The sequence below is a fragment of the Anomalospiza imberbis genome, chromosome 2 (genome assembly GCF_031753505.1).
Source record: "Anomalospiza imberbis isolate Cuckoo-Finch-1a 21T00152 chromosome 2, ASM3175350v1, whole genome shotgun sequence".
Classification (NCBI taxonomy): Eukaryota; Metazoa; Chordata; class Aves; order Passeriformes; family Viduidae; genus Anomalospiza; species Anomalospiza imberbis.
The window spans coordinates 114,384,615-114,396,849 of NC_089682.1; the positions used below are offsets into that span (position 1 = coordinate 114,384,615).

General features: G+C 36.6%; 1 protein-coding gene across 1 annotated transcript in view; it reads left to right on the forward strand.

The window, feature by feature from the left end:
* Positions 1–12,235, forward strand: part of HERC2 (HECT and RLD domain containing E3 ubiquitin protein ligase 2) — a 102,496-nt gene that overhangs the window by 86,907 nt on the left and 3,354 nt on the right. The window contains exons 82-89 of the mRNA XM_068182667.1: positions 660–799; positions 1,854–2,041; positions 2,702–2,899; positions 4,615–4,698; positions 8,940–9,081; positions 9,884–10,078; positions 10,176–10,288; positions 11,181–11,371. Coding sequence (XP_068038768.1) covers positions 660–799; positions 1,854–2,041; positions 2,702–2,899; positions 4,615–4,698; positions 8,940–9,081; positions 9,884–10,078; positions 10,176–10,288; positions 11,181–11,371 — 1,251 coding nt within the window. The remainder of the gene's footprint in view (positions 1–659; positions 800–1,853; positions 2,042–2,701; positions 2,900–4,614; positions 4,699–8,939; positions 9,082–9,883; positions 10,079–10,175; positions 10,289–11,180; positions 11,372–12,235) is intronic.

Here is a 12,235-nt window from a genome sequence, read left to right on the forward strand (position 1 = left end):
CCTAAGCACAGGGTTGCCATTCCAGACACTGACCACTGCAAGATGCAGAACTTCCAAGGAGGTCAGTAGGATAAGCATGAAGTGTCATGCAGGGCAGAAAGTGATAACATTAATAACATTCTCATGTATTACCAAAACTGTGTGTAGCTTGTGGCTGAGAATTTGATTTTAGGAATCACTGTTTTATTCTTCCTTACACCATTCCAGATTTTTTTAGTTTAAACTGCTAGACTGAAATGTTTAAAAAGACTTAGCAAAATACCTTCCCAACTTCCCTCAGCTACCTTGTTTGTGTGACATTTAGGTATCATTGAATTGTATGAAGTTCCAGTCTGTGAGATCAGTAAATACACTGTTTTTGCAGATAAATCCTTCTAATACTTGACTCCTTTAAGAGTTAAAAATAAAGACCACCCTCTGGAAAAATGGAAGGAACTACCCAGATTAAGTAGGAGCATTGTATTGGATCTGTAAGAATCCGTACTGAGTCAGCAGAATCGCATCCATACAAAGTAGTGATTATTTATGTTGAATGTTTGGAGAATATTTTGGTATTTGACTTAATAAGTACATCTAAAGGTCAAATGTCAGATGTAGCCTGTCATTACATCTTTTCCACAGTTAAAACTCAGTTTTTAAATGTTTACTTCTCTGTGCAGGGGCAAGGGAGATTATCATCGCTTAGGCCATGGATCTGATGACCATGTTAGAAGACCACGACAAGTGCAGGGACTGCAAGGAAAGAAAGTTATTGCAATTGCTACGGGGTCTTTGCACTGTGTTTGCTGCACTGAAGATGGTATAAAAATCAAATAATTTACTTAGTTCTTAGCACTGAATTTGAAAAAATTCAAACTTTATCTTTTAGTCAACTGTTGGTTGGTTGTCCTTGCTAAGAATGCTGATTCTCTATGTGCGTGGACATATTTTGTATTTGCAGATGTTGAGTATTTCTTGAGCAGCAAGCATGACATTAAAGTGATCACATAAAACTAAATTAATGAAAATTGAAGAATTCAAGTTGCAGAAACACTGATCAAAGAAAAATACAGAGCTCTAAAGATGATTACAGAATGGTCAAACAGTAGCATTGAATGGGCTTGGCCTTTTTTTTTTTTTTTTTTTTTTTCAGGGTCTTGTGAGTTTGCTGAAGTGTTTAACTTACTAAATGAAGCACTGCACAAACAATATTGCTTCTTGCATAGCAGGTTGAGATAGTGAATGTTCTTTGTAGTAGATTCACTCCCACACTTAGCAAGTCTGCACAATAACTGAGTGAACTGAGTGTTTCATAGGTTCTAGTGAAATATACAAGCTGAAAATGAATGTGAGTAATGAATATAGCTGCAGAAAATAAATGCTAAGAATGAGGTTGTTACTTTTAAAGTATTTCCCAATTATCTTGCAACAGCAAGCACCTATTTTAGTTATCTTGTCTAGTAATAGAGTTTATTATAGGATTTTTGTCTTACACAAAATATTAAGCCTTTCAATTTTTTTTTTCCATATTGGCTTTGCTTTTGCTATGAGAAATACAAGTACAGGCTGCTCCTGACGTTCTGTTCCAGAGTATGATGCTCTACCATCTCCTCCTATTCTGGAGCAGAACCTTTCGGTTATATAAACTATGAGAAAAGAAATGCAACTTAGGCAGCTGCTCTGTAGAGACTGTGGACCTGACTGTATCAATCAAGATTTATCTGCACTAGATAGTGGATTTCAAGATGGCCATCAGTCACAGAAGTCTTGCTTACAGCCCAAGGCCTTATCTGGTTAAATAATTGATAATTTTATAAAAAGGCAAAAAGGCTATATATTATCCTCAGGATAATAAATTGTTTTTATTGGTTTAGGGGAAGTGTATACATGGGGAGATAATGATGAAGGGCAGCTTGGAGATGGAACAACTAATGCCATCCAAAGACCACGCCTGGTTGCAGCACTTCAGGGTAAAAAGATCAACAGAGTAGCCTGTGGCTCAGCACATACTTTGGCTTGGTCAACCAGTAAACCTGCTAATGCTGGCAAGCTGCCTACACAGGTAATGTTTTTGGCTTATTGAATTCAGATTTTAAGCATACTTAGTGTGCTTATTGCTGACCTTTCAGTAGATGTATTTCCTTTCCAAATCCTTGTGTAAGGTCATTGTGCTGTGGTTTGACTTCAAGTTTGAGCCAGTTACTTTGTTTTACTTCTGTATTTCCAAATGATTCAATTTTGCTGAGCTGAAAAAACCTCTTCGTTCAGTTTTTAATCCAAACGTGGAACAGTAACTCAGTTTGAAAATTGGCAGGAATTTAATTCTGCCTTGCAGCTATGAAAATGTTAGGCCTTCCAAGGGAGTTCTTCATTGCTTGCTTTATATTGAGAAGACTTGTTTTTTGAATATTCTGTATTTCTGCTATGCCTGGAAGTTGTGATGACAGGATGTAAAATGTATTTTTTTGTGGATAAATGGTAAGATATGGAACAGCACTTGTATTCTAGCCATCATATAATACTTGGTTCAGTTTAGATGAATACTATTAGTATCTTGTATAAACAACTGAACTCCATGTGTGAAGTTCTGACAGCGTGAATTAGCAAATATCAGAATTTCTAATACAATTTTGCCTACAAATCTAAAGATTGTTGTTCTATTGAATACAATAAAGTGTATAATAATTATAATTTACATTTGGATGTCATTGCCTTATCATAGGTTCCAATGGAGTACAATCATCTGCAGGAAATTCCCATCATTTCATTAAGAAACAGGCTTCTGCTCCTGCATCACATTTCAGAACTCTTCTGTCCTTGCATTCCAATGTTTGATCTTGAAGGAAGACTTGATGAAACAGGTCAAGGGCCCTCAGTTGGGTTTGACACATTGCGGGGAATTCTGATATCACAGGGAAAGGTATTGTACCAAACTCTTTCTAAGATTTCTAAGATTTGTAACCATAACAGAGAAGTGCTGTTTAAGCTGTTTCTGAAGAAAAAAGAGCTGTATATCCCAATTTGTTGTGTAAGTTGTATGTCAGATATTTGCAATCTGATGGTGCAAACTTCTTCCTATGTGTTCTTTCTGCAGTGTTTTTCTCAGTTCATCGTAGTGCTTTTGTGTGTTGATCTTGAAAATAACTTTATGCTGTAAATCTTCAGTTTGTAGTATAGCTGAATTCTTCTAGAGTATTAAGTGGGTGATATCCTGGAAAAAATGTAAGATAGCAGACAATGATCAGTTCATACCTGTTGTGTTTCCAGTTCAGGTGATATACTAGTTAATCCAAAGCTCTGTGCAGATACAAACTTATTTTAGACTGAGCCAAAAGAGAAAATAGAATATTGAGGAGTTCAGTCTCAAGTGGTAGTGATGAAAGGGGGTTGTAGTAGTTACATCAAGTCAGTCATGAGAAAATGTAGGTAACTGTAATGCTTCAAAGCTGCAACACTTATTCAAAACTTCAGATATGATAAGGCATAAAACATGGTTTGCCTTCAGTATAATCATCAAGTTTGGGTCTGAATTTTCTCACTGTCACAGTAATTTGTCTAACTGAAAAAGAAAACATTATACAAACAGACAGAATCTGCTGGGAGATACCTTGGAAAAGAGAATTGATTAAGTTTCCCCCGTGCAGTGTTGTTCTGTGTCCTTAAATAAGACATGTGGCCTGTAACCAGACCACTTGGGGTCTGTTGTCTCAGGGTCTCTTTCTCCAGACTCCAGTAAAATTGTGTAGTAGAACAACCAAGCTGTGTACATACTCCACTGACCAAGGGAAGTCATCAAAACCTAAACTAGAAAGGAAATCCTTGCTGTTCTGTTCATGAGACTTTTATTTATTAATACTGTTAATTCTGAGTCCTTAGATACATAATGTTACATATAAGAATGTGTGTGCAGGAGGCACATTCAACCTAATTTCTTTGAATCTGCAGAATAGTTACAGAAAGGCTTCAGACATAAGATAAAATGGGCTATCAGGCATAAATACATCAGAAGCATTCAGAAGACATCACAGGTTGTGATGCCATATTCATACCTAGGCATTTAAATCAAGCTTACCTTCAGAGATTCTAAAGACTTCAACATCTTCTTAATTTTGCTTGAAATTGAGTGTAAAATTATATCCAAATATTATTGAGGGAACCTCGGATACTTGAATTTGCTTTTAAAAAAAAAATTTGTTGTTCATTTATTGCTTTCCCTACCAAGATGATCTCATCTTTGGCTTTTTTGATTGTCATACTCTGTTAATTATCCTCTGCATACCTACATTTTTCTAGTATAAACTAAATTATAGTGGTACTCAGCAATACCTTGATTGCTTAATAATTGTATCTGGTTGCAGTGCAACCCTTCAAGCCATGGTTTTAAGTGATACAGATGGGACTTTCTTCTTTACTTTTTTAGTACCCTCGCTGTTTTAGAGATGAAACAGATTAGCACAAATAACATGATCATTGACTTACATCTTGCACCTTCATATTCTGGTGCTTTTTTATTTCCTGGGTTGAACTACATGTTAGCCTGCAAAATATGTGCAGGGTTCTCAGGGTTCTTGCTTGATTTCAGTTTTCCATTATCTTTTTTTTTTTTTTTTTTTTTTTTTTTTTTTTTTTTTAAAGGAGGCAGCTTTCAGAAAAGTTGTGCAAGCTACTATGGTGAGAGACCGTCAGCATGGGCCAGTCGTGGAGCTCAACAGGATACAGGTATCTTCAGCTGAAGTTCTGATTCACTCTCTGTATGTTTAGCCCACAGTGCTGTGTTGGTCAAAGCCCTTTTTTTGTTTTAGCTATTTGATATCTGAATCCTAAAGAGTTGAATTTTTATCAGAGAATCAAGTAATAAAGAAGTGACTACGGTTTTAGGACTGCTTATATTCTTTTCAGTGTGTTTTAATCCATACTGCAATTGTTTGGGGAGAGGGTGACACTTGTTGAAATGTTAAGTGAATGATTTAGACAGTAAAGGAGCAAAGTATGTCCTGCTTGATAAAGGACTGCCTTTTCAGAACTCACTACATTAGATAGTTTAAGAGTAACGATTCTGATGCTTTTCTTACCTTTCCAAATGCTCAGCTGAATGAAAGGTAAAAAAAAAAAAAAAAAAAAAAAAAAAAAGGAAAGAAAGCTCTTGAATATAATTGAAATTCAGGATGATAAACTCTTGTCCTTTGGTGGTCATCACGTGTAGTCATATTGATTGCAGAAGCCTTTGATACAAAAAGGCTTTTTTCTTTATCATTGATGTTAGAAAATGTAATGTTGTGCCTTAGGCCAGATATGCCTTTTTTCCATAGATACTTCTGTAACACAGAATAGTAAACCACTGTTTTCATTTAAATGGACTACAGCCTGATCTTAGAGTCTGCATGCATTTCTTTCCTGTTGTGATGGGTGCTTTTTTCTTTTTCTTTTTTTTTTTTCCCTTAATATGCAAAGCCATTGCCGTTTGTGAGGTTAGAGTAGAGAAAATGTGAAAATTTAAACTTGTTATTTTCTGTTAGTGAACAGAAATACATCCTGTTTTATCTGGACCCTGTTTCTACTTTACATTTGCTGTGGATATACTAAATTTCTTGTGCTAATGTTCTGTGACTGTGTTGTAGTTCATTGGAATCAAAAAGTCACTCACTAAGTTTTTTACTTATTGACTCCAACTATATTATTTGGGAAGCTGAAGAGAGTAGCAGAGATTTTTAAAACTACTTTATAAGTGTATGAATTCAGAAAGTCCAATAAATATTCCTGGTATTTTAAGCAGGACACTAGTGATGAGAAGGTTTTGGGATAGTTTCCTAGTGTTCTCCTTCATTAATTTAGATAGGCTTTCCCTTGTATTTCCCTTTTCCCATTTATTACTCTTGTATTTAATCTGTCTTGAACTCTAGAAAAGCACTGGGAGCTTCCCTTCTTCATAGCTTCTAGGGGAAATAAAATATTGCTGTAACTAACTCTGCCAGTTTAGCCAAGTGAAGACAAAAAAAGGTCATGGACCTAATGTGCCCTGATTACACAGTACCAAATATGGCTTACAATTTCTTGAGTTAGCTTCTGCTCAGAATGAAAGTGTGGATTCTGAAACTGATTGATCCTTTAATTGAAGGTTCAAGGCTACTTTATGTAGTCTCAAAAAAAGCTAAATGTCAGTGTTAAATCTTACTGGCGGCGGTATTTAAAGTGCAGCTGGGCTTCAAGACCCCTTGGCTTTCAGAAGACTCTTCTTCCAGTTTATAGATCATATGGTGCAGTCAGTTCACTTCATCTTCCTTGGTGTGAAAAAAAAAACCATGAGTTTTTAATTTAAACTTGATTTCCAGGTATTGACTTGTCTTGTACAATACTTCCCCAGCATCCCTTGCTGTTTGGTGGTTTCTTTGAAAGTACCAGAACTGAACATAACAGCTGTGTAAACCCAAGCAAAGCAACACTCCCTTACCCTGGGGTCCAGTGTTACAGGGACCAGATTCCTTTAGGGTAGATTCCATACACCTTACATCTTGGCTCTCGGTCTTTCTGTTGGGAACCTTGTAATGGTGGGGCATGGTGGTTTTCTGTAGTTTTTCTGCTCAGGGTATGTGAGAAACAATGTGATGGCTGTACTGTAACTCAACTGTGTGCCACTCTGGTGTTTCTATAGCATAAAATGGAGTGTAGATATTTTATGCTTTCAGCTGTAGCATCAAGGCAAGCTTGGATGTACAGAAGCAGTATGGGATGCAGTTGGAGGACTGCATAGAGCAGAAGAAACCAAATTTCATGCAGCTTTATCCATACTACTTTTTGGGAGTAGTCAATAAGTAAAATGTCTCAAAACAGCACCTGGGCCTGTTCTGGAAAGGTGTAATACAAATGGTCAAAAACTAAGCCAGAAGTGAACTAACAGTTAAATGACTGGACAGGCTTCCAGTGCTCAGGTTTACTTACTGACCCTCTTACTTGCAGATGAGATTTTCCTGGTGTTTAAGATGTGGTGTAGTTCATGCGGTGTCAGATGGACAGTGTGTTTTGACCTCTAAGCAGATACTTTCATGATGCTGTTAAAACACACCTTTGCACGGCAGTGGAAAGGAATTCCTTCCTTCTCAAAAGGATGCAATTTTCAGTTATTAAGGAGAATGTCTACTTTCATGAATGTAATATGGCAAAGAATCTCCTGGTTTAATGTTCTTTACTCTGAAGGGAGGAATGTGATATGTATGGCTATATGAAGTACCACTTTAAGACTAGTTTCTTTCTCCTTACAAGGACTCCTTATGCAGTGTGGGTTATAGGAATCTCACTAACATGATAAGTAAAAATGGTCTGATCTTAAAGTAGGCACAGCACATGAATGAATTAATGATTTGTTCTTTTTGAGAGTCATTTCAAATTAAATAACATCCCTTCTTCCTGGTTGTTGTCTCCTCCCTTATCAAATGTACTTTTAAATAACATTCATTAGATGACAGCCTTCATTTTCCTACACTGATCAGGCTAAGGTTTTTTTGTCTGCTTGTGTAAAATAGTCTTTTCTGTACTCTTCATATTTTTATACTTTTATTTATTTTGTAGCATTTAAGTTTGAGCACAGAAAAGTGAAACTCAGGGTACAAGTGAGAACTGTGTACTTTTAAAATTATTACAGTGATACTTCTGTACCTCTCCTGATGATTTTGTGACATATTTGAATTGTGTTTCCTTCACAGATCTGTCTTAACATATATTCCTCTTCCTTAGCTGATTCCAGCTTAGAAGCTGTCATCTTTTTGTAAACCTTTTTTTGTTAGTGTCTGAGTGCATGGCTTTATGTACTAGATTTCTCCCAGCTTCTGGGAGAGAATTCTTCTGGGTTAAAGAGAGTCTCATAACATGGCCAGTATTTTTCAAGCTGCTTAAGACTAATAAAAAGTTTCTCAATTTAAAACTTCTTGGGCATACAGATTTTGCAGAAAACCATTGAATTAAAACCAGTTTGTGCTGATAGAGAGCATCTTATCCTGAAGAGGATCTGGGTGTATCAGCCTTTCACTAAAACCTGAAAGAAATCTGGTGGTTGTTTCATCCAGAGCCATCAGAAATACACAGCATGAGAACAACTGGATTTTGAGATGCACTGTAGCTTCTAGTGTGACTAAATATAGTGGGATAAGTTTCAGCTATTTCTGAATGAATGGTCTCACAGGTGCTGATGATCTGTGTGCACGTAGGGGTCCATTTGCCGTCAGGACAGGTTGAGAAGATAAATTGCAGAACACCAAGCGGGGGGAAAAAAAGCCTTGTGTTTCTTCAGCTCTCTGTTCACTTTCCATTTCTTTCCTCTCTATACTGGTGAAATACTTTCTGTATTTTTAACCTCTTTGTGTGCATCTCTTACAGCAAAATCCATGGGAATTTACTTGAATACTAGTCTTGGGGATCTCCATCAAATATTAAAATACACTTTTTCTGTAGGTGCCTAAGAAAACATTATTTGTGTATCTATATGTATTTTGGTAGTATTTACTCTCATTTAGAGGCTCCTAGTAAGTATCATAGATGCATATTTAGTCTCTACTATTCATGAATATAAGAATAACACATTCAGTTTTCTGGCCAACGACACAATCTCTAATCTGTCTCATGTGTGAAAAACTTACCCAGAATTTTCAGTTGAATCTATGAGTCGAGATGGGATGAATTAACTAAATGGACTGAAATCAGAAAACTTAACTAGCCAAGTCATGAGCTGCTTCTTTAGAAACAAGAGAGGTCTTTATCATCAGACTTCATCTTTGCTATCTCTCTGTCTTTCCATTTTCCTTTAAAGCTGATCAGATATAGTGCTGATTAATGACAGATGAACAAAGAACACTTGGAAACTAAAGATAATGTGTTGGTGGCTGGGAGAACTGAAAATTCCTTATTTATCTGCACAGTGATGCCAGTTGAAGTATGTCTTACAGTGACTTTATAATGTGCTTACTCAATAGGTAAAACGTTCCAGAAGTAAAGGAGGACTGGCTGGACCTGATGGTACAAAGTCAGTGTTTGGACAGATGTGTGCTAAAATGAGCTCCTTTAGCCCTGATAGCCTTCTCCTTCCGCATCGTGTTTGGAAAGTCAAGTTTGTTGGTAAGAAAATTCTCAACACGCCACCCCTTCCTGTTTTGCACTTAACAGTTTTTTTGGGATTTACTCTTTTGGAGAACCTGAAGGAAGGAAGAAAGGGATCCAGAAAAACAATGTATGTGTGTGGGCAGAGGAAGGTGCTTAAAATGTTGGGAAGTAAAAAATCTTTTATGATTTTAAATGAAAAATGATTTTATAAAACCCCTCAAGATTAATGGAAGCATGCCTGTAATTCTCTTCAGGTTCTGGGGCAGCTCTTCTGCTTACAACAAATGTTCTGCAAAACCTAAACCTAGTTTTTCAGCTGTCTGAATTGGCAAGTCTTGGCTAGCTAGTTTTACTAGTAGGGTAGTTTTTACAATTCACCTATCACTCTGAGCTTTTTAATAAAAAATATTTTAGATTGAAGAGCCATTCTATCTATTGTGTATGGGCTAAATAAAACATACCTACTTTAAAAAGCCACTCATTAAAAAACACTATTACATTTCTATTTCTGTTGCATTTTACTGTGATTAGCATACGGCACAAAATATGTTTTGCACTCTGTTAAAATAGTATTTTTGGCTTTGTGATATGTCATATAATCTAAATGATATGTTTTGCAATGAACTGGAAACATCTGTATTTGGAAACATCCAAATACAGAGCCAGACTTCTTGGGTTTTCAAATGAAGGGATACAACACTGCAGCTTTGTTTACTCAGTTGTCCCCAGAGAGGAAATACAGTTTATTTCAATACTTCAGTTATTTTTGAAAGAATATTTAATTTTTGAGAGAATATTTAATTTTTTCTTCTCCAAGGTGAATCTGTGGATGATTGTGGTGGAGGCTATAGTGAATCGATAGCAGAAATGTGTGAAGAACTTCAGAATGGGCTGACCCCTCTGTTAATTGTGACACCAAATGGAAGAGATGAATCTGGAGCAAACAGAGATTGTTTCCTATTAAATCCTGCTGCCAAGTCACTCCTGCATATGAACATGTTTCGCTTTCTTGGTAATTTCTTAGCAGCTTTGTGACATTCTGTGTGCTTTGTGTGTAGTCAGAATATTGGGAATCTAACAAAAGCAATGGACTATGTTTAAACTTACAGGTGTACTTTTGGGCATTGCTATCCGGACTGGCAGCCCTCTGAGCCTCAACCTGGCTGAGCCAGTGTGGAAGCAGCTTGCAGGAATGAACCTAACAATTGCTGATCTCAGTGAGGTGAGAAGGAAGTTCCTGGGTAGGATGTAACTTAGAGAAGACAAACAGGCTGTGGCATAAGTTTCTCAAGTGATTGGTTTCCTTGGTTTTTATGTCCTTGTCTTTTGATTGACCTTTTATATTTTGAGCCACTATACAAGGATGATTTGTATTGACTGTTAAAACTGTAAATTTAAGTTGTTCAAGAGTAGTTAAATAATCTATTTGAATTCTGGAGCATTCTCAAATTTTCCCCTGGGTTTAACTAGACAATCTTTGCATTTCAATTCCTACTTCCCAGTAGACCTTTCTGTAGCTGTTACTCTCTGTTGTAGCCAGATGCAATAACTGATTTGAGGGCATGTGCCTGCACTGTTCTGAAGTAAAAGATAGTGAGTTCAATCTGTTACTAGTTTGTGCTCACATACTGAATTTCACAAGCTTTCAATTTCTGTTTACCGAGCTCAGTAAATGTGGAATAAGACTTAGGTCTTCTTTGTGAAGAAAAGTTACTTCTCAAGTACTGTCATGTAGAAATGCACTTCCTGTAAAAGCATTGAGTCATTTACTTGTCATTGAGGGGATTCCTTTTGTACCAAATCCAGTGCTGGTAGGGATGATTATGCTTTTAAGCTTTAAATCCCTTTTCTTATATGATACAGTTTCTTGGCAAATGCCCTCCAAAATGATTGACATCTAGAATATGTGCACTCTCCCACATCCAACATAATGAAGCTTTATGCAAAGTACTAAGCTATTTTATGGCTTTGAATTTAAGTTAGATGAATTGTGGTCAGGCATTGGTCAAAGGTTTTGGTAGGTGACATATGATGCACTGCTTTTGGTATGCAAGAGGTATAGTATTGTATAGTGCTAGTAAACTGGCTTTAATTCGGGTTTCTTACTTTCAAAGGTTGATAAAGATTTTATTCCCGGGCTTATGTACATTCGAGACAATGAGGCTACTTCAGAAGAATTTGAAGCTATGAGCCTCCCATTCACTGTGCCTAATGCAAGTGGTCAAGATATTCAATTGAGTTCCAAGTACACCCATATTACACTGGATAACAGAGCAGAATATGTGAGGCTGGCAATAAACTACAGGTTTGTTGAATAAACCATTAAAATTACTGATGCGAGTATGCATTTCATTAAAAAAAAATCAGCTTTTAAACAATATGCTACTTTAGCCTGTTATATACAAGTATATTAATATTTTCATGGGGTTACAGTGTTGATTTTCTGATTTCATTTATTGTATCCAAGGAGAAAAATCTTAAACTTAATTTTTGGAAGCAAAGTAAATGAGCAGGTGTGCCTCTAGATTTGTTTTGACTAAGCAGTTTTGGCAGCCAATTTTAATGGTGGAGTAATGTCCTAGGCACCGAATTCTTCCTGTGGGCTAAAGTAACAGACTTGGTTAGTAAGCTCTTTATCAAGAGAGCTTAGATTTAGTACTGCTGCACTCATACCTTTGCATATCATCAACTGCAGTCAAGGGCAGTATCAGCTGAATTCTTACTTCAAGTTGGAATGTACGAACCTAAATGTTCATTCCTTGGGTAGGACACTGATGCACAACCATGGGTGCTACAAGCTGAGCACCCCACAGAAATCAGTGGGAAATAACTGCTTGGTGTTGGAGAAGACTGCCCTTTGGTTGTTTACGTGGCCAGGTAGCTAATCTAGATGAGTGGATCTCAGAAATAAGCATAAGCATCTTGTCTCTGAAGCAGTGGGCATAGTGCCTACTGGAATATGTAAATTTAGGTAATTTGGACAAAAAACTGGTTCAGGCTTGTTTTGTTCAATCCACCATGTTCCTCTTTAGAGAGTGCTTGAGCAAGACGGTATCATCACAGTTTTATATACTTGCTTATTAGTTTGTAGTTACAGTGTTTGCCAACAATTAGGAATTACAGCCTTAGTTTTTCTTTTTTTTTTCTCCACTGTAAGTGGTTATGAGCC